Source organism: Octopus sinensis, linkage group LG13 (genome assembly GCF_006345805.1).
Source record: "Octopus sinensis linkage group LG13, ASM634580v1, whole genome shotgun sequence".
NCBI lineage: Eukaryota > Metazoa > Mollusca > Cephalopoda > Octopoda > Octopodidae > Octopus > Octopus sinensis.
Genome location: NC_043009.1, coordinates 69786102 through 69808601, shown reverse-complemented (window position 1 = coordinate 69808601; position 22500 = coordinate 69786102). Strand labels below are relative to the sequence as shown.

Below are 22500 nucleotides of genomic sequence, written 5' to 3'. Positions count from 1 at the left end.
TTCCAATCAGTTTAAATGTTTCAGTCGTTGTCTCTGATTTTTCAGATGAATTATTTTAGCACAAATGATTTTTATCTTTATGCTAATTAAAAATATAATTTGTCTCACTTCATTAAGTCAACTGGCGCTCAGTTCACATGAAAGGTAATGGTTAAAGAAACAAGAATTTATGCTGGAAAAGGGGAAATGCATTAGACGGGGAAATACAACACAATGTTGTGCATTTAAAGAATTAAATGATTCGATTATATTTCCTCAAATCATGATCGGTTATAATTCAGAAATGATACGAGAAAAATTATTTACTGTTAGATCAAAGTTGGTGGAATTAGTGCAACCATACACTTAGATTCCTGTGTGTCACAATGGCGTTACTTTTTTATTTCTTCAATATCGCTAAAGTAAATATTTCAGAAATATTTTAATTAGATTCAGTCGATTGTCCGCTTCTCCCACAAATGTGTAGCCAAGGGCCGAATGCTAAATATAACACCTGTACGATTTGAAGAGACGAACATATATATATATATATATATATATATATATAACACAGTTATAGAGGGCTTCAATATTAATAGCTATGCTAAACTGGGTGGTAAATAATTGCACATTGTCTCAGAACTAACGATAGAATCTTTGTGAGGTTGCTCAAACTGCTTAAATATAGCAGCTAAAGTCTCTTCCGAACACTGACGTGTGAAGAAACGCGAAGTACATTTTGAATGCTGTTGTCTTAGAGTTAGGATGTTTTCATAAAAGACGGAATAGTCAAGTCTGGCGCACCTTTGTAATAGATCTGCTCTATAAGGACCAACCTAGAATTAAATCATTACAACAAACACCAACCTTGTTAACATAATAGATTCATCTGTTGTTTGTCTGACGCCGGGAAAAGTCAGGAGTTAGAAACCAGTTACTTGAATTATCGGGATTCATGAAAAATATTAAATTCTAAACAAGAAACACCAGTCCATTTCTGTACTTTTATAATGCATCGAATAGCTATAAATAACGATGTAAAAAATCACAGAATTCTATTAATTCGTGCATCATAATGTCTCTCAGGTATATACTTAATATCATTTTGAGTCTCTATTAAAATGGATTTCTATAGCTGTAGACTTGCTGTCAACATAGATTTAAGTAATAGATGGACTGGATCATATTTGCTACCGGTCAGCATATAATAAATATGCTTTCTTTTCATTACTTATACGTAGAAATTAGCTTTTAAGATGTAGAAATTTCCACTCGGCATTGTTATGCTATTTAGTTTAAAAGGATGAACATCCAACACATGAAATACTTTTCTGAACCAAGTATTTTCTTCTTCTTCTTTTGGTTTACTTATTATTAGTGATTTGATAGAAGAATTATGTTAAATAAACAATTTTTTTGCTCATGTTAAGTTGTTTTCCATCTGCTTCTGACATGAAACTCTGTTAAAAACATTAAATAATCAAATGTGCTGACAGTTCTTTTCTACGATCCTGGCACATCTAGTCAGGCGCCTAAGAATTGCATTAATCTGGTTTTGCGCTTTGCTCGCTTCATCTATTAACAAGTTCTCTCAAGTACACTTGCACACGCACAAACACACACACAAACACACACACACACGCACAAACACACACACACACATGCGTGCATGTACAATGTATTTCAGTGAATGTTATATATGCATGTAACATAGTATGTGTGTAGAAATACGTGTGTGTGTATGAGAGTGTACATGTGTGCGTGTGTACTTCATATGTATGCCTATATCTGTGCATATGTAGTATATTCACACTTAAACATGTGTGTATATGCATACAGCTTCGTTTCTGTGATGACGCACAAGAGAACCACCGAGAGATTTCTGCGTTGAATTTGTAATAATAACTTCAACTTGAATAGTTTGTGACTTCAATGTTGAGCGTGTGTGATCCTGCACATGGATTCTTATTGGCGATAATGAATGATGAGAGCAAATGATGTTCTAAAAGATTGTCTAATTGAAATCGAAAAAAAATGAGGCATCTCAAGACGGTTACGATACCAATGATTGTAGGAGCACTTGGAGTGGTCAAAAAAAGAACCGAAAATGCTTTGAGGATGATCCCTGGCCTACTATCCATGCAGGAAGGGCAAAAGGTTATCTTACCTGGTAACTGGTCACACGCGTTGAGAAGAGTATTTATCGCTGTGAATTTTCTTTCTCTTTCCCCCTTTATTTTTTTTGTTTACTTTTTCTTTTTTCCTTTTTCTCTCTGTCTTTCTCCCCCCCCTTTTTTTTCTATCATACGACTTTGTAAATTATCAATCTGGTGTGTTTATTTTGATGGCCTACAATGAGTTTCTTTGCCCCATGTCTTAGGAGGACACACGGCAAGAAATAGAAACAAAATTGAAAGAATATAATAATAATAATAATAATAATATAATAATATGCTTGTGAACATATGTGGGGATGTCGAAACAGCCGTAGGGAATGAAGTATTCGAGATATCAAAGATGTGTGTGTACACGTATATATATATATATATGTCTGCGTGCGTGTGAGTGTGCGCGCGCGCACATTTGTTTGTGTGCATGTATGAAGTGAAGGTATATGTATGAGTATCTATATATACGTGTGTGTGTGTGTGTCCCTTTTCCTATATGTATATCCATGTTTATGCGCGCAAGGAATTATGTCGAAAATGCTCTTAAATTCCTACAGTTGCTCTGTATTTTGCCAGGCCATTTCACAAGTTTCTTAATGGGAATTAATTGGCGGATTTTAATTACATTTTTTCAACAATTATTTCAGCATCGATTCAGTGTAAACGCAGGGAATTTTTAATAAATACATTTTAGATTCTAAATTTTGTGTAATATTTTCAGTAGATTCGGAAATCTTGTTATTTTGAAAATTTACATGCATCCCATGAATCTCACCTTTTACTCAAGAGAATTTATCTGCTCCTGTGTTCTTCACATTTATTGACGGTCTACAGTAATTCGGCTCTCCCAACAATTTATTCCGTTTCATTTATATCACCTTCATTATACCTTTTAGATAAAGTTAAATAGAATTTCCACTTGCTAAAGTATTGTTATTCCTTCAAACAAATATTTTACCCGATTTAAATTCATAAGTGTCAACTTGAATTATAATACAAATTCAACAAGCATGGTACTTGCAGTTTTTCACTGTTTCTTTGGTTAATTTGGCACTGAACAGAAATTGTGTTAATGATTTCGTCTTTTACTTAAAATGATATTTTGGGTTATATTTTCAATGTCGGATGTTTCTCCAAAAATGATTTATTCTGATCAACGATTCTTAAATTTTTTTTTTCTATTTTCTCGTATATTATTAATACACAAACCCAAGAATTCAGAGTATTCCATACGAAGTTTCTTTTATCCTTTGTAATTCGTAGCCATTGAATGTTTTACATTTTTAGTTAAGATTTTGCGCCTCTAGTGCCCTTCCTTCTACCCGTCAATGCCATATTTGTCATCACTTTCAATAACGCTGACACCGTCTTTCTGCTCTCCATAACTTTTCTCGAACTTGTGTCATCCATGGACCGCTTAGACACAGCTAAATCTAAATCCGGATTAAAAACCATTTTCAAAGATATCATTCATACCAATCTAATCGCTATGACTACCATAAGAACAATCACAGCTCATAAACAAACATTTATCAATCTACGTCGCCTTCTTTCAAAAGTAAAAGAAATGCACGCAACTAGACGCAGCAGGATCCCTTGAAATCCCGTGCTTCGCTTTCACTGACGGTTTTCTCTAGCGATTGCACATCATAGAAGGGCAAAGAGTACATCCCAATGGCAAAGCTTCCACTTCAAACTCAGAAAATATTTCAACCACATCCCAAAACAAAAATCTCTGCGTTCAAGTATCTGGGAGTTTGCCGCTATACACGCAAATCTTCATCAAGAAAAAAGTTGATTGACACAAAACATTAGCAAACACACTTCTACTTCTTGTTCACATGCGTGTGCTGTGTTATGGCTGATATTTCGAATGCTCTTACAGTGGCTTTAGGTCTTTTACATCTGGAAATAATTCAGGGAAGGTTTAGACGAAGATCCACAACAGGATATCTTGTCATTTATATTAAACAACTTCAGAACCTACGAACGTCTCCGCTTCTTGCCTCACGTAATATGTCCAAGCATAACCACCAAACTAACCACGGCATCAACTCATTCTTCTTTGAATTATTCGCTCTGCAGAATGCCTCCCTTGCAAATGTTCCTACTGTAGTCGTCCACTAGTAACAACAGTTTAAGGGACAAGTTATGGGCAGCCAACCAGCCTCCAAGAATACGTATGAATCTGAATATACATGCCTGTACGTGTGTGCGCGCGCGGGTTGTGTATGTGTGTATGTGTGTGTGCTTATGTGAGTATACGTGTGTGTGATCCTTTGTTCTGAGGATAATTTGCTTCTTTTAGAATTGTACAGAAATTTATACTAGAATCATTAACATTGCTAACGAAAACCTGACAGAAAAGGTTATTTGTATTTTCAGCTTTGATCAATTTTAGAAGAAAACATGCGTGCATAGACAAGCAGAGGAATGGAGAGAAACAAATATAACTTATGAAATTGTATTTATATTCTTTATGATTGGAAACGACAACCATTTTATAATTTAATAACGAATATCTCTCTTGTTTGAAATGAAATTTGTACATCTTAAGTGAATGTTCCCGTTAAAACAACATTCTGTTTCTTGCAAGATTTTTCGAAGGAGACAACAAATATGTGGTAAATGTCAAATGAAGTGTGTCGCTAAAATGGTAACGGATACCAGTGTCAATAATAGAGCGAAGGGGAAATAAGTTAAAACCTGCCCCTGGCGATGTTTCAAACCTAAAAACAGCGAGGAGTCGGAGAGCTCCAAGCCCGTCAGTTACTCGTAATTTTCGCCAATATACACACATTGGCAATAGACTGACTCGGGTTTATATTTACACTGCGTTAAGTTGAAAATAATTCAGGGAAAGTTTAGACAAAGAGCCATAACAGGATATCTACGAAGATATCTCAGCCCCCGCAATATACGCAATCCACGTTGTCCATTTCTCTGGCGTTCTTCCAAGAGGTGAGACGAATTTTTTTTTATTTTCGCCGCCTGCACACATCTTTGCCTCTCTACATTCAATGCAGCTTTACCTAGCGTCGAGTGATTATCGATTGCTATTTCCATCAAAAATCGGTACCTTGTTGTGCCACTATTTCCTATTTATCAGGTGTCGAAAGCATAGTGACATCCGTGGGGCAGCTGATAATAGACGTATGTTGGATTGTTAGTATAGCTGTTATTGTATGTGCGGAATAGTTTTATAACACACCCATTTGATAAATATATATATATAATCAAAATAAGCAACAAGTATATCCGAGGTAATGTGGTACAATCGTTTCATGTACCACATTACCTCGGATATACTTGTTGCTTATTTTGATTATAATCACACCAATTGATTTATATGGATAATACCATACCAAATTCTGGTGCCTTTGACTTAAGTACCATATTCATCTGAATCTAAATTTTGCTGAACTCGTGTATATATATATGATAGAGGTTGTCTATGTTCAATGCTTATCTAACAGGACTGTCTTTTGACAGTTACAATATACAGTATAAGTTTAACCTTTTTTTTTTGAAGGGGCACAGAGATGCTCCGCTTTGGCTCATTAATATACACCAGTACATTATTACAGTACAATACAAATATACAGTATTACAGTATATTTACTGACAGAAACCAGTTAATTTACAACGGTATGAGGAACATTTTTCTGATATTAGTATCGAAAATTTACATTTAGTTTTACATTACTCCTATGGTTAGCTCTACCACACACACACACACACACACACACACACACACGCATGTACACACACATGCATACACACATACATATGTATAAACATATTTTCATATACAGTTGCTCATAGAACCATACACATGTATACAAATATCTACCCATTCTTATCGCACATTGCTACGTTATTGCTGTCTTTCCATTTAGATGATCGTATCTATGCGATTTTTTAACGCACACAATTAAAACCATATATTTGCTTTTAACATAAATATGTATATAGACATATATTACATCTACGTACTCTACACGTTGGTATACAAGGTTTTAGGCGTGAAGCTAACTAAAAATAGAGAAATGATATTGAATCAGTGCGTGTGTTGTTGCTATTGGTGTAATGATCCTCCCAAAACGATACATATTTACATTTTTTATACTAGCAAGCGTTTATACATTTAAAACTTCAGTTGAAGCAGTTTTTCTTTATGTAGATGGATTTTACCTAACATAAAATTATGTCGCTTGACTTCACTCTTTCTTTCAAATATTATGCCACTATTTACCGTGAGGAAATTGTTTTCAATGTTCTAAATCGAATTCGCGCTGAATGCTGGAATTTCAGAGATATTTTTAACTTATTCAATTGCGTTTTACAGATCCAAAATGTTTTGTTACAGATTTAGAAAAGCAATGTTTCTTTGCTAAAACATTAAAATTTGTAAAATATTATGAGCGTGCGTGCGTGCATATTTTGTGTGTGTGTGTGTGTGAATGCATATACTTCTAGGCATTTGTATATTTGATTGCATAATTTATCCCTTCCTTTTTCTTTATTTTTGTAGACTCCGTTAATGACTGTTTAGAAACAAAGAACTTAACAGCGAGCACGAGTTCATGGCAACTCATTCAGTCTCCCGGATACTTCAGTAAATATGTTAAGTAAGTTGCAAATATGCCTTCAATTCTTAACTTCTTTTTGTTTTTTATATTGTTCAAGCTACGCCTTATTACAAATAATGTGATGTTTTCTTCGGTAATTCTCACACAAAATGACCGCCTTTGAATCAGACGATAATGCATAACGATGAATAGATCTCATCTTAGTAAATACCCCTATTTCGTCCCTACTGGTTATATTACTGTTTTCTTCTGGTTTATTCGATCTATTTACCCATTATTTACACATCTATTGAAATAAATAAATAAATAAACTCGAGAAAACAGCGTCATTGTTTACAGGTTTCCACTTGGCCAGTCACTGATGCATTTTCGATAATGGTTCAATCAAAAGAGACACCCCAGGGGACTTGTTCTTTTCTTTTTACTTTTTAGTCTATAATGTTACATCTTTTTGCAGCCAATGGTGTCACATTATTTGTAGCCTATAGTGTCAGACCTTTTTTTTAGCCTATAGTGTCACATTTTGTACATTTCTTTATCTTCTTTTTTAAACGAGAACATACTACTATCATGTTCTTAAGAATGAAATCAGCCTCTCTGTCTATATATCTACCCTCTTTATAATGTTGGCAAATGAAATATGGATAAGAAAGTGCATTGTCCGTTTGATTAGAAATTTCTATAAGTGGCTGAAGATTGCTCGACATCTTAAAACTGATGTAATGCTTACAGTGTTTAATAAAATGAAGTAGCATGAAACAATTGTACTACTCTACCTTGGATATACTTGTTGCTTATTTTGATTATACATATATTATATATATATATGACTTACAGTTTCTGTCTACCAAATGCACTCGCAAGGTTTTGGTCGACTAATGCCATAGTAGAAGATACTTGCCAAATGTGCCACTCCTGCGCCGATATAATATATATATATATATATATATTATATATATATATATATATATATATATCCGGTTTTTTTCTCAGTATTTTTATTTTGCTTGGTCAAAGTATATCCAGCTGCTTCAGATGCCAAGATATGAAAATTGTCAAATTGTAGTATAACGGTTTAGCATTTTTGAAAAGCGTAGTAAGTTCCACAAACAGGAATGGCTGTGTGGTAAGTAGCTTGCTTACCAACCACATGGGTCCGGGTTCAGTCCCACTGCGTGGCACCTTGGCCAAGTGTCTTCTACTATATCCTTGGGCCGACCAAAGCCTTGTGAGTGGATTTGGTAGACGGAAACTGAAAGAAGCCCGTCGTATATGTCCATATATATGTGTGTGAGTGAGCTTGTGTGTCTGTGTTTGTCACCAACCATCGCCTGACAACCGATGCTGGTGTGTTTACGTTCCCGTAACTTAGCAGTTCAGCAAAAGGGACCGATAGAATAAGTACTAGGCCTACAAAGAATAAGTCCTGGGGTCGATGTGCTCGATTAAATGCGGTGCTCCGGCATGGCTGCACTCAAATGACTGAAAAAAAAATGCGACAATTTTGCAAAAATATTTCAGACTGAAAATATCATACATGCATGGAATTACCATTTTATGCAGCCAACAAAGTATCAAGCGGAAACTGTTGCTACTATAAAAAGAAATGGAATGGGGAAACTAGTTTTTCCCTGTAAAAGTAACGTTTTAGACTTACGACACTTTTGCATAATAGCAACGATATATATGTGTATACATATATATATATATATATATATATATATATATATGTGTGTGTGATGCGGTCACAGGAGTGTGACGAAAGAACTCTGGCCGAAATAAGATTAAGATTAATGTAAAAAATAAATATCACTGAAGCAAAATAACACCAAATATATAGTGCGTTTGTTTTTATTGGCTAAACTGGCAATATGACCATTCCGAAATATAACAACATATATATATATATATATATATATATATATATATATATATATATATATATATATATTTGTTTTGTTTTGTTTTGTTTTATCCGGGTGTCTCTTCTTATAGTAGAAGAAATAGCTAAGGTTCTTTGGCTGCTATTTCTAAAGTTCGGTATGTGGTAAAACAAATCTTTGCTGAACCCTAATTATACTCGTAATTATAAAATATTGTTTAAGTTTACCGAAAAATGGTCCTTTTAACATGCCGAATTCTACTTGGTGGAATTATTAATTACTAGTTTATTATTGTATATATATATATATCATGTATATTTATATATATATATATATATATATATATATATATACACACACACATATGTATGTATATGTATAACGAAAAAATAACAAAGGAACGTTTCCTGATACTGTAACCTTATATTGAGAGTAAAATTTATCGGGAGGATGAAGTCTACTGAGACCTCCCATCTTTCTTTTTATTCAAAGAAATATTCAATCATTCTCATATTCCTGTTTCATTGTGAACTTGTGTGACTGCGTGTGTATGTGTGTGTTCGTCTTTGAATATCAGGAGAGGGGACACTCGCAGCGATGTTCTACGTGTTTCCGTCTTTTTTAACATGAAACTCGGTCGTTCGAGCAATAGCTTCAAAAACAGAGTTTATCAAGCAATTTATCACCTACTTTGTTGTAATTACCAGAATGTGTTGATGGTCATTGGTCAGTTATCGAAAGAATATTTTAATTATTAACTGCTGACAAATTCCTTGCTAATCGTATTTTTTTTTTATCGACTCGAAATACTGTTTGCACCAATCTTTTCCTTTTTACAATTTTATATTTAGCTTCAATGAAAACACACAGTATCTCACAATGATTGCTGTTGCTATCAATAATTATTCTTGTTATCAACAAATACCTTTTCTATCAAATATTACCCCCTATTGTCAATATTTTTTTGTATTATCAACGAACCCCTTGTTAACAATAAATAACCCTCTTATCACTCAAAACAAATAGACATTAAGATAACGAGTACTATTCTTGTAAGTGACCTCGGGTTCTTCTAAATTAAAAATTCCAAAAGCTTAGACAAATTGGCAAATTTATTGGAGTGCTGGATAGAATGTTCTGGTTCTCTAAAATCAATGTTCAAATACTCGCCTTTCAGTTTTTCACTTAATAAACAACAAAAGTGTTGCCCAACGGAGTGGGTGTGTAGTGTCCGATCCAAAATTTTGCATTGTGAGCTTAAATTCCACCTGGGTGCCGATGAAATGTGCGTGGCGGTGAAACTATATACGGTTTCGATTCTTGATTGATTGTAGATATGATTTTTTAATGTAGCGGTTTGGTTAATGGGTAGACAGATCACTAAATTATCAATTTTAACTCAACAATTATTACACTCAACTCAGACCCATTCTTCATTTTGTGCCAAACTCACCACCGCCATCTTCGTTATCATAATCTTCAGCAAATTCCGTCAGTTGTTATATCCATATTACGTGATTCTCATTTGTGTGTTTCAGGAATATGTCTTGCAGTTGGCTAATCTATGCGGGAGATCCGAATTATTCGCTGCAAGTAGACTGGCAACGCGTTGATATAGAATACAGTTTAGGTTGTTATAAAGATTTCGTACAGATCTATCGCGGTAAGTACTCACTTTCCTTTCACTTTGACACTGCATTATCCTTTCATCAAAGTCGATGTGAGATGGTTACATAGAGGGAAATAATAGAGTTCAATATACGGAGTTATTTAAGAAAAGAGAGGAAATGAGGAATATATAGGGAAATAGAATGAATGTAGAAATAAAAATATTTGCAGGGTGTTAGAGTTGCAGTTCCATTATTCAAGGAAAGTGGTTTGTAGAAATGGTAGAAATGCTTCTTGTCTGTGGTATGCAAATTCTGATAGCAGTTGATATTTTTGTCATTACAAACGGAAAGTGATGAAGGGATATCCCTAATATCCCAGAAACAGCTGTAAGACAAACTTTCTCTTTAAAAATGTTCTGAAATTTCCACACAGCCGCACACACACACACACACACACACACACACATACATATATATATAGATATATATATATATATATATATAAATTAAATGGAGACAAGAAATGGAACGAACCGAGAATCGAAACGAACCCGACGCGAGGCGCTGTCAGACAATAATGTAATAAATAAAAATATATGCATACATACAAACATATATGTACGTACCTACATCTACATGTATATATACATGCATATATAAATAAATATACGTGAGTACAGGACACCACAACAAGACGTAGAAACGGAAAAAACAAAAATTTACAACAAGAAAACAAGTACAGGACATGCTACACAAGGAAAAATCCACCGTCATCAGCTGTCGCTAGTTAACTCGAGCGTGTTTCGAAGGCAAGACAGGACACATCGTCCGATAAGCCTTCCTGCGAGAGAATTAAAATAAAATTCCAAGCAGCGGGGTAAAACGGGTAAGAACACAAACAGGACGTAACAAAAAAAAACTGCGCAATAAAATACAGGATAAAAATACAAGTACAAAAAAATACAAGACGAGAAATAAAAAGAGAATACAATACGGGAAATCAAACAAACAAGAGAATAAATGAGAAAAAACAAACGAACGAAAAGGCCTTTTTTTGGCTAGACGAAAGATGTTGTGTGGCAGCGTGTGGAAAGCATGACTTTTCAGTAGCAGAGGCAGCGTGCAAAAGAAAGAAATTGTTAGGCTGGCAGTGAGAAAGAAGGAGGAGGGGGACACGCGGCTAAGAGAGAGAGAAGGAGGAAGAGTGAGAGGGAGAGAGAGTGGAGAGGGTAAAGCAAAGGGAGAGAATTTCGCGTCTTAAATATTTATATAAAAATTAAATGGAGACAAGAAGTGGAACGAACCGAGATATATAAAACTTAATAGACATACACTCAGCCTTTCAGGTTCGCTCTATAAACAGACCCCGTGTTCAAACGAAGATAAAAAAAAACAGTTCAACAAGGTCTGTCTGGTGTTTTGCTGTGTTATGAAGGGAACTCTCAACTCGTATCTCTTCTACAGAGAAACGAAGCAACTTAAACTTATTTCAGTAACTTTAAGTTGCTTTCTTCCTCCCTCCTTCCCTCACACATTCTCTCTCTCTCTCTTTCTCTCTCTCTCTCTGCTTCCTTTCTAATGACACTACGGCTGTAATGAAACGAGACCTACATTGTATTATATTTTCTAATTTACTTTTCCTTCGCAGTCGCTCTCTTCCTCATTTGTCTCTCCCTAGCTCTATGTAAATATGAGCACGTGACTATGCGTTAAACTTTATATATATATATATATATATATATATATATATATATATATAGGGGGTTGATGTATGTATGTATGGGTGTGTATATATATATATATATATATGTGTGTGTGTGTGTGTGTGTGTGTACGCATGTATGTGGTTGTCTTATCTCCATCATATCACTGGCTAGTTGTGCATGGTTGCCTCGTCTCTCGACTTTTTCTTTTCTACTCTCTCACCCTCTCTTTCAGTCTCTCTCTCTCAGTCACCCGTTCATTCATTCATTCACTCTTCATCGCTATTCACCCCTCCCCCAACACACACACACGACATACTCTATATCTTTCTGCTCGCATTCGCCCACACAATCTAATTCTTTACATCTCTGTTGTAGCATATTTCGTTTTTCTCTTTGCTTCTTTACAGAATTTCTTCTCTTTCCGAACACTTCTTTGTAAGCGTATTATGTGTATGTGCTTTCTCTTTCTTGCTCTCTCTCTCTCCCTCCTCTCTCTCTCTCAGTCATTGTTTCGCTCCTTTTTTATCATTTTCAATGACCCATACACACGCACATACACACACACACCCAGCCATACATTATATGCTAACATATACACAACTACATTAATCCCTGCGAGCTCATTAGCTCAAATAGCCAAACACTATATTTCTTTCATATTTAAATCACCAAATTATTCTTATTTGCTAGAATTCCACCAGGAATCATATAATTCTCGTTTTCTTTGACCTTCTTGAAATTTAGTTAAAACATGAAGGTTTGAAATGGCTATGAGAATTCAAACCATTCCTTTGTATCACTTCTGATCTCATTTTTATGGTCTGTGACAAACTGCAGGCGTCGACATTATGTAAATATATTGGAAATGAGGGTTGATGGGGTGTAAGAGGTGAGCTAAGTTTACAGTTATGTTTCAATTCCCAGAGTAAGAAATTTCCCTTCAACAATAATATTAATATCCCTAGAGACAATGGAAATGCTTCTTCGCGGTTGCTGTTCCTGTCAGGAATACGAGCAAAAATAATCTTCTCTGTTTATCACATGTATTAGATAATATATTCCGCGATCTACTCTCAGCAATATAAAAATACGGGATGGTCACCGTTGGAGCGCTTTCAATCTTTGGCATACGTCATTATGACTGACCTGTGGCTAAACAGCAGCTAGCTAATCAATACCAGCGCCATTACTGAGCAGTTCGCAACTTACATGTCTCTGAAATAAGAAAACGAATGCGATGGTTATTGGCGTGCAGGATTCAAGAAAGTCTTGGGGACAGGACGCACCCAGCGAATCAATATGAACTTGACTGCTATAAAAAAGAAAAATGAAGGATTGGTCCGTGTGACCCTGCTCAAGGAAAAAAAAGGGAGATAGCCAAATTAAAAATTCTCTTGAATATTTGGTATGGCAGAGTGACACAGCAAGTCTAAGTCAAAGGAACCAGTCAGAATACCATGAAAAAGAATGGTCCAATTAATCTTTAATCTTTTTGATTATAAGCCTCACCATACAGCGACTCCTGGTTTAGTAACATGACGATACTCTGTAATATAGAGATACTCAGGCACCGAGTGAATGCAACTTTGGCGGTTAATTGAGTCATTTTATTACAATCTCGCCTCCTTACTTCAAACAATCTATGTCGGAAAGTATGATTTGCAGATGTTATACCAATCGTATAACTAGATAATCTTCATTTGAGAGCATGAACTCTGTGGAGTGGTTGGCGTTAGGAGGGGCATTCAGTCGTAAAATCTATGTCAAAACAGATACAGTGTGTAGCCTAGAGCACCTTTTCTACCTGGCAGGCTCCCGCCAACGATCCTACCCAAGCATGCAGGGAAAGTGGAAGTTAAACGAAGATGATAATAATAATGATGATGATGTAATTAATTTCTCCAATAAGAGCGCTTCAATATTCGATAAACGCTTGATCTCACAATTCGCTTGCCGCACAGATATTTTGAACTCTAACAACACACTTATAACACATGTTCTTGCCTTTAGATATCCGCGGAATCCCGGGACGTTTCTTCTGAGCATTCTGAATAGTTCCGTCTACTGCAAACTTTATTTCGAGTGATATTAAATCGCAGAATTCGATCTGTTTGAATCTCTTTCCTATAGTGTCCTTACATTTCGACTATGTTTTCAAACTTTCAGTAGCACTATAAAAGAAAATTAACTTGTTCGAAGTTTATTTTGGCTCCTTCCATTCTTTTTAATGTTTTAAACCTAATGCTGAAATACACATCCGAGATGCTTTACACCACTTACAAACTGTAGGAGCTGCGATGGGATTTTTCTAGCTCTTCTAAATTCTATCGTTTGCAGTTATCCCAGAGTCACAAGCGCTTCTCCCATTAGCCTGTACGCTTCGCTTGAGTGGGGTAGCGAAGACTAAACTAGTCTCTTATCAACCATATCCCTCTTGAGCTATTTCCAGCTTCCGTGTTTATCACCTTGATGCCATTCAAAACAATAGGCGTTCGAGTTGAGTCACAGATTCTTCGCCTTGTGGGCCTTTTCTTGCTCCTGGTATAAGTACTTTACTATCTCTAGGTACTGTAATTAACAAATCCTAACCATAACAAACATTCTGGTATTTCCAGTATGTCTCAGCCTCCTTCACATCTTCCAGGAACTCCCAATTTCAGCAAGACTTCTTAGTCTTGTTGCTGGGTCTGACTTTCTCATCCTCAGACAGAAGCAATGTGATGAGAGCTCTTGCATTTGTGGCTTTGAATTTCTCCATGACTGAGGAAATTGCAAATGGTCTTGCTGTACAGATTGATAGGGTTCGGGTTAGAGCTACGATTCGAATGGGAACCCTACCACCTTCGCACGAACTTTCTGCACATCGTCTCCCATGCACTGCCCGAATCATGAAGGAATGGTCAGTGCAGCTCGAATATGATGCTATATTGGAAGCACTATACTTTAAATGTTCCAAGTAGGTGGTTTTTACAAACTTCCCTTAGCCACTTGTCTAGTTGGTCTTAATGTCTTCGCCATTACCAATATCTTTAAGGATACTGTTGTAACTTCTCCCAAGGCAGTGAACTACTTTTTCTTTAAGGATATTCAGGCTCTGAACTTTCACAGAGTTAAATTTCAAGCATGACTATACAGCCATCTTTTCCAGCAAGCTCAATACCGCTTTCCTTGGAATGATGGTGCCATAACCGTTATGTCGTCTATGAATGCTCTGCAAACTATATTCCATGCGTTACCCTCCGTTTCGGTGCATCTCAATTGCTTCTCTCCATGACACCACGCAAACTGTGCACCCTACTACAATGCCTTTTAGACAGGACCCACAGCAATTGATTTTTCGGACAAAAAGTCATAGCTGAGCTATTATGACAACTACAGAGAGGGTCGACCACAACCAAGAACCTACAACAGGAAGACGGATTCGATGAACCAAAAACCATTGTTTAGACATAGTGGACCGACTGTAAAATTCCGGGCATATGGCGTAGTGGTTAAGAGCGCGGGCTACTAACCGCAAGATTCCGAGATCGATTCCAGGCAGTGATCTGAATAATAATAATAATAATAATAACAACATCGAAAATACCTTAGGAATGAGAACCCAGGTTTGAAATTTCCTCAAGACACCTGATGAAGGCTTGGTGGGTATATCGGCCGAAACGTTGTGTTAACATCAAACAAGATGAGGACAAACATCCGTCAAAGATTTTGCTGTTCTTTATTGTTCTTTCTTAAATGGTTTTGCTATTTAGTTGGTGTTGAATACACTCCCAGATTTCCTTTTTTACCCCCAGCTTGTTCTGGGATTATAATTATGTTAGTGGTACTATGGTTCTGCAGAGACAAGTTGAAGCAGCCAGTGTACATCTTATATATGATGTTTAGACATTCTATCGGGTGGGGGGGAGCAATTTGTAGCTGAGTTGCTCGGCTATTTTAAGGTTTGAGAAAGGTGATAACTGGTGAAAACCGCATGGCTACGTATACCGTGTCCTTGACATTCCTCCTAAGCAGTATTATTAAATTTCGCTGATAAAATTTCAGGGCTTATCATTCAATATCCTGTAATAAGCTCTGGACCAAAGGGATTTCCTGTTGAATATTTTTCTTAGAATTGTTTCAATTACTGCAGCATCGATATTTTAGAGTTTTTGCTCAACACGCTTGCAGCATCTCCGTTCTAATTCCGTTATTCACACAGCTTTTTACTTGAATTTATCATATGTATGTATGTATGTATGAATGCATCTGTGTATGCATGCATGTATGAATGTATGTATGCTTGCATGTATGTATATACGCATCCATGCATATATGCATGTATTTATGTATTCATGTACATATATATATATGTGTATGCATGTATGTATGAATGTATGTATATATTTACGCATGTATGCATAGATATGTGTGAATTTATGCATACATGCATGTATTATGTGTACGTGTATGTATATGTGTATATTTGAATGTGTGTATGGATGGATGGATGCATAGATGCATATATGTATATATATATCCGTACGCGTGTGTCTGTATAAGTGTTTAACTTTCTCTTCAGCATTGATTGATTTTTAGAAATGTAACTAATGATATCGATTATCCTGATTCGGTTTTCTTTACTTTTATTTTTATCATTTCTTCCTCTGAAGGTTTTGATCGATCGGGTGAGCTTCTTGATCACAGATGCGGTCAGAGCTCCATCAACGTCAATAACATTGGGCGTTATGCTTACATCTACTTCCACACGGACAATACCATCGAACGGGAAGGATTTTCACTCAAGTACAAATCTACCAACAGCGGTAAGTCGAAAATGCTTTCCACTCTCAACCGCCAACACTCACACCCCCAAACCCAGCAGAACCAAAGACACCACCACCACCGCCTTCATGAGCAATATCGTTGCTACCACAACTACACACCTCATGCATCTTTCACAACGTTTGTTTGGTCTGATGTTTTATTTGATTGCTTTATATTTTGAGACTTGTATTTTTTTTATTTGCCAAAGATGGTTGATAATGATGAGGATAATGGTTGCCGAGGTTAATGGTTGTGTTGATGTTCGCGGCGGTGATGTTTGGTTTCAGAAGAAACATTGTAGATGGCGTCGTTGTCGTCCATGTAACCTTTGTTAGTGATATTCTTTTCATCTTTCTAATTCTGGTTCATGTTGATACTATTGTTGTTGTCGATGGTGTCCCCATATTGTTGTTATTGATGTTTTTGTTGTTATCACCCCATCTTCAGTTGCTTGCTGCGTCGACATATATACTTAGATACACATAGACAAACAGATGCGCACACACACGCATGCACGTGCACACACGCACGCACACACACGTACGCGCGCACACACACACATACACACACACACGCAAGTACGTTCGTACGTACATTCACACACGCAAAAACGTACACACACACACACACAATCAAACGTGCACTTATATGTATACATATACACAAACACACACTATATTATATTCTTACATAAATTATGAGTGATATTAATTATGCAGAAGCACAGAAACTGGATTATAAATGGAAAGAGAATTTACTCGGAATATATAACTGTATTGAAAGAGAGGGAGAGGATGGGAGGAAGTGAAAGGTATGAGGAATAGAAGTAGACACATGGATATGTTAATTTACGTTAATTTATGTTAATTTATTATTAAATTATACATTGACTTATGAACACATTGGACATTTTATCCGGCATTGCTGTAATGTGCATCTACTGATTGATGTATTGATGACCCTGGGGAACATGAAAATTGGTGCCAAAGATATTAGACCTTTTTTTAGGTAAGTTTTGGTCTTTGAATATAAATACGCCATCAGTTTGTTCTTTTCCATCACCTCTGGTTACTGAGATATGATAAACCCCTAATTTTAACGCACACGACCAATCGGATACCAGGACTGATGTCTACAGATCATTATTTTTGCCTTCTGGATTAATAAAACACATTCATACGCGTAGATTTCTTTTATTTATGAAGAATTTACATCAGAGAATAAGATAACAATGGAGCAAGCATAGAAAGTTGTCATTGATAGCCTTCACTCGAGCAGCGCTTCAAAGACTTCTTGCGGTGAGCTGCACCAGAGCAATCCCTTCGGGTGGACCAGCAGTAATCTACCGTCATGTGGGTGTCTCAGTCTGTCCGGTATCTTTCTTCCATAGTTCTTAAATCTTGGTGGAATCATTTACCCTGCTCTTCACTTGGGTTACCAAGCTTTTCTGGGAAACGATCCAAGTGGCTGTGGAGACAATCCACCTTGATACTCATTGTACAGACAAGCTGACAGAAGAAAGAAGACAGCATTCTCTCTACTAACTCAGTGTAATTATCTGTTTTATAGTTCCCAAGAGAATTCTCTACAAACATATTGAACGAAGACCATGCATCTGCCTCAGCATTGTTCTTTGAATCTTTGAAATGTGGATTTCCGTGAGTTCTCAAAAGTATCTGCTTTTAGCTTCTCCATGCTCAACACTGGAACTTTCCTGCAGATGTAGCCAAAGTATCTCCTCCTCTTTGTTCAGAGCCTTTACAAGCTGTTTCGTTAAACCTAATCTGATATGCAGTGCTGGTAAAATGATCTGATTCTGGTCAACCAGTCGTTCCACAATTTCATTCTTTTCTCTTACTATCATGTTCTGAAACTGCCAAATTCTGGTAATCCTCGACTGACTATATTCTGTCATTTCCAGTATGCCTCTGCTATCCTAGAAACAGACGCTGTGACAGGCTCATGAAAGATACATCTATTGACAAGTACGGATTCCTACACATGAATTTGAGACAGGTCGCCGACAGGGTCTTTATAGAATCACAGATGGTCAATAGTGTATTTGACAAATGCCTTGATACTTATTTGAATACAAAGTCTATCTTAAGTACGCATTGTATTTAAATAAGTATTCAAGTATTCGTTAAATGCATTACAGACCATCTCTGATTCTATAATAATCCTGTCGGCAGCCTGTCTCAGATTCACGTGTGGGCAGCTGTACATTATCTCAAAAAGTAGAGCTGCTAGCAAGAAATGAAGGCCATATTCTTATTCGTAGGAGTGAATATGCCTAAAATCAGGTCTAAAACCTGAGGCACCACAAATCCTTTTTTTCATTTTTCCCCCAGTGTTATGTGTGTGTGTGTGTGTGTGTGTGTGTATTTATACAGTAATCCCTCGTCTATCGCGGGTGTTACATTCCAAAAACTCCCATGATAGGTGAAAATCCGCGAAGTAGAAACAGTACTGTATATTTTTTTATTATAAATGCAAAAGAACACCTTGGAAGAATCTATGTAAGTTTAAATGATAAACCGCGATAGGTTAATCGCGATATGGCAAGGATTACTGTATATATATATATATATATATATATATATATATATATATATATATATATATATATATATATATATATATATACAGTAATCCCTTGCCATATCATACAGATGTATTAGTATAACGCTCAGGAATAGAAACAGTCTTTTACGTTTCGAGCCTACGCTCTTCTACAGAAAGGGACACAGAAAAACAAGGAGAGAAAAAATGTGTGTAGTGGCTAACGATCTATCATGGCGACTGATATATATATAATATATATATATATATATATATATATATATATATATATATATATATATATATATGTTTCTGCTTTGAGGAAACAGTGAAATCAAAGCTTGAAATGTTTTTATATAATTCCTGTTCTCTTCTTAGTCCATTAACATGGTATTACGCTTAGGGCTCTCCCTGACGGTCCAATCTGAAGCATATCAAGTTTGCCTGTGGATATGCTTGTAAACTGTTGCGAAGAAAAGTTTGACAATGACTTCGACTTGTCACTTGATTTCTTACATTGGACTTCGAAATCCCTGTCAATATTTTCTTTAAAAAAAATAAATATGTAGTCTATTAAAAAGTAATAAGTAATCCTTCTATTTAATTCAGAATTATTCCGATGTATTACTTGGCCTAAAAGAGAGAGAGAAAGAGAGAGAGTGTGTGTATGTATGTGTGTGAACGCACACACGTGACTTGGCGTAAAAGGAAACCGCACGCAGACATGTATATACTTATATATATATATATGAATGGAGAGAGAAAGGCACAGTGAGAGGGAAAGAGAGGGCAGGCCGAGATACATACACACACACTCAGAATGGGACACACATATGGAGTGGCATATGCCCAGGGGTTGAGATGCTGTAAATATAAGCATGTGTATGATTCTGCAAGTCACACACGAATGTTACTAGATCTTGTAAATCCTGTTTTTCCACATGGGAATCATAATACTGAACCGTCCGACCGACAATACTGCTTACTCTGCCCAAATACACACAAATATAAAGATATCGAAATGCATAAATCTCCCTCTTGGGCCACAACGCTACAAGCATAAACATAGAACGGAAGGCCATCCTTACCACCACGCAGTGATTAAGATATTAACTTTTATGCGCACAAACTTATACACATATCTATGTATGTTTACGTGTGTGTGTATTATAAATGTATGTATGTGTGTATATATGAAAGAAGTGCATTAAACAGTAAATATCGTGGTTTGAGTTTGACGTGTTTTCAAATAATCTACTGACTTATCAGATAAATACAACACGACAATAAGCTGTCAAATTGAGAAAGATTCCACAAGATCTGAGAATACTTTTAAGTGTTTAATTGGTGTAAATATCCCGCTGTTCTAGTGAGATATTACCGAAACCCATAAGATATTTATGGAGTACATTCTGTGACATCAATGAACATTCAAAAGAAGATCTTGCGGAGATTTAATGAAAGCGACCCGAGACTCAAGATATTCTCTCTTGATTTATTCGATGCAAAGAATGATCTACTGAGATATATATATTTTTGAAATGTATTATAATTATGATATCGTGACAAGCTTCCTTTGTGTTCTGAATAACAACTCTACCACCAACAATAACAACAACGGCAAAATGTTTAACACGAGAAAAGTTGTGATCTCTTAACTATCTTTCTAGCAGCTCTACGAAATGAAAGTAGGCGTCCATTGCTAGTAAATATTTTATGGTTAACCTGGACATCCGCATAATTTGAACTTAGACCATTGGTAGTTGAAAGGGAAAATAACACTTAGAAGCAATGTCGAAATCATATATTTTCTATTGTTGACTGACACAAAGAAGATTTGAGACGTAATGAAACTAAACGACAGATGACTGCGAATAGGAAAGGAATTAATGATTTCTGTTACACTCGATCAATGCTTGGGGCAAAAATGACCGGCCAACGGTAATAGTTTATCAGTGGACGTGGGGAATGAGAATTAAGTTGTTTGATGAACAGTATGAAATTAACGTGTAAGCCACTATTCTAAAGACATATACACTCTTTACACAAGTCTTAAGCCGACTCGGCGTGACACTGTGTTTCAAGGCGGGCCCTTTGTATCACGGGTGTCATCTATACTATCTCAAATACAAAATATCCCCAGAAAAATATTAAAACGAATTCGGTGCTATTTCTGTTAAAAATCAAGGTTGTTTTTAGAAATCGTAGTTTATTACAGTATTCTCGAAATAAAATAATCTCAGAGCAAATCAAAGAAAAGATATTGAAGTAAAACTTCGTAGTTGTCAATTATTTTTAATTGTTCCAACTTAAAGTTATTCATTTCAAATCCGAATTTTTTTTTATCATTTGACAAAAACCAGCCCGAAAGCCATGATACCTTTTCATGCAACATATATTATTACCCCATTTGTTGCCAGACAAGGAAGTGAACCAAGCCCACATAAATAGTCTCAGGAAATCTATGTGTGTGCATTTATGTCTGGTGTCGGACAAGACTGGGGAGCCATTCTTTGCTGTACGAGATGTTCATATTATTTACCACTGAAAATTTATACATCGTATTTGTACCATGAAGGTGTCTGAGACAAAACCAAGAGCAGCAATTTGAATGGTTAACATTAAAGAACCATTAAAGAATATTTATAAACGTTTATATTGAATGCATCGAATGACTGCGGCGACATTTTCGTTAAGAATGGTTTCATTGAAACGTGTATGTTTACAACGAAAGTAATTGCGTTTTGCATTTCAAAAGTAAAGGATTCTGACGAACTCATGCAAAAGCTTTCGATATTTCTGTAAAATGTCGGTCAAAATGAAAGAATAATTTGTTAAGCGTTCGACAAAATAGAAATACGGCTTGATTGCTTTGTGGAATAAATTGGAAAGAAATGATTTTATTTCCTCCGAAGTTATTCGAACTTGCTTCGAGCTTATTCTAATTTGCTCCAAGTTTATTTTCAAGCTTATGCAAGTCTCACGATTGCACCGTTTCACCGCCTCTGTTGCATTTACATCTTTGGGTGACGCAATCCTTTAACAAGTCCTGTAATGAATAAAATTTAAAGCATCAAGTAAGGGTCGTCTGTCACCCCTTTCAAATTCCCCGCGCTGGCTGACAGAGCACTCACTTATCGTGCCACATTCCATCTCTTCTTTCGAGGGGATATGGATACCTATTTCTTTACTAC

The 22500-nt window shown here is 36.0% G+C and overlaps 1 protein-coding gene across 2 annotated transcripts in view; it reads left to right on the top strand.

The window, feature by feature from the left end:
- LOC115218654 (cubilin) overlaps positions 1–22500 on the top strand; it is a 397234-nt gene that overhangs the window by 119672 nt on the left and 255062 nt on the right. For both annotated transcript variants that reach the window (XM_036508531.1, XM_029788578.2), the window contains 3 exons: positions 6682–6778; positions 10161–10285; positions 16591–16743. In XM_036508531.1, coding sequence (XP_036364424.1) covers positions 6682–6778; positions 10161–10285; positions 16591–16743 — 375 coding nt within the window. The remainder of the gene's footprint in view (positions 1–6681; positions 6779–10160; positions 10286–16590; positions 16744–22500) is intronic.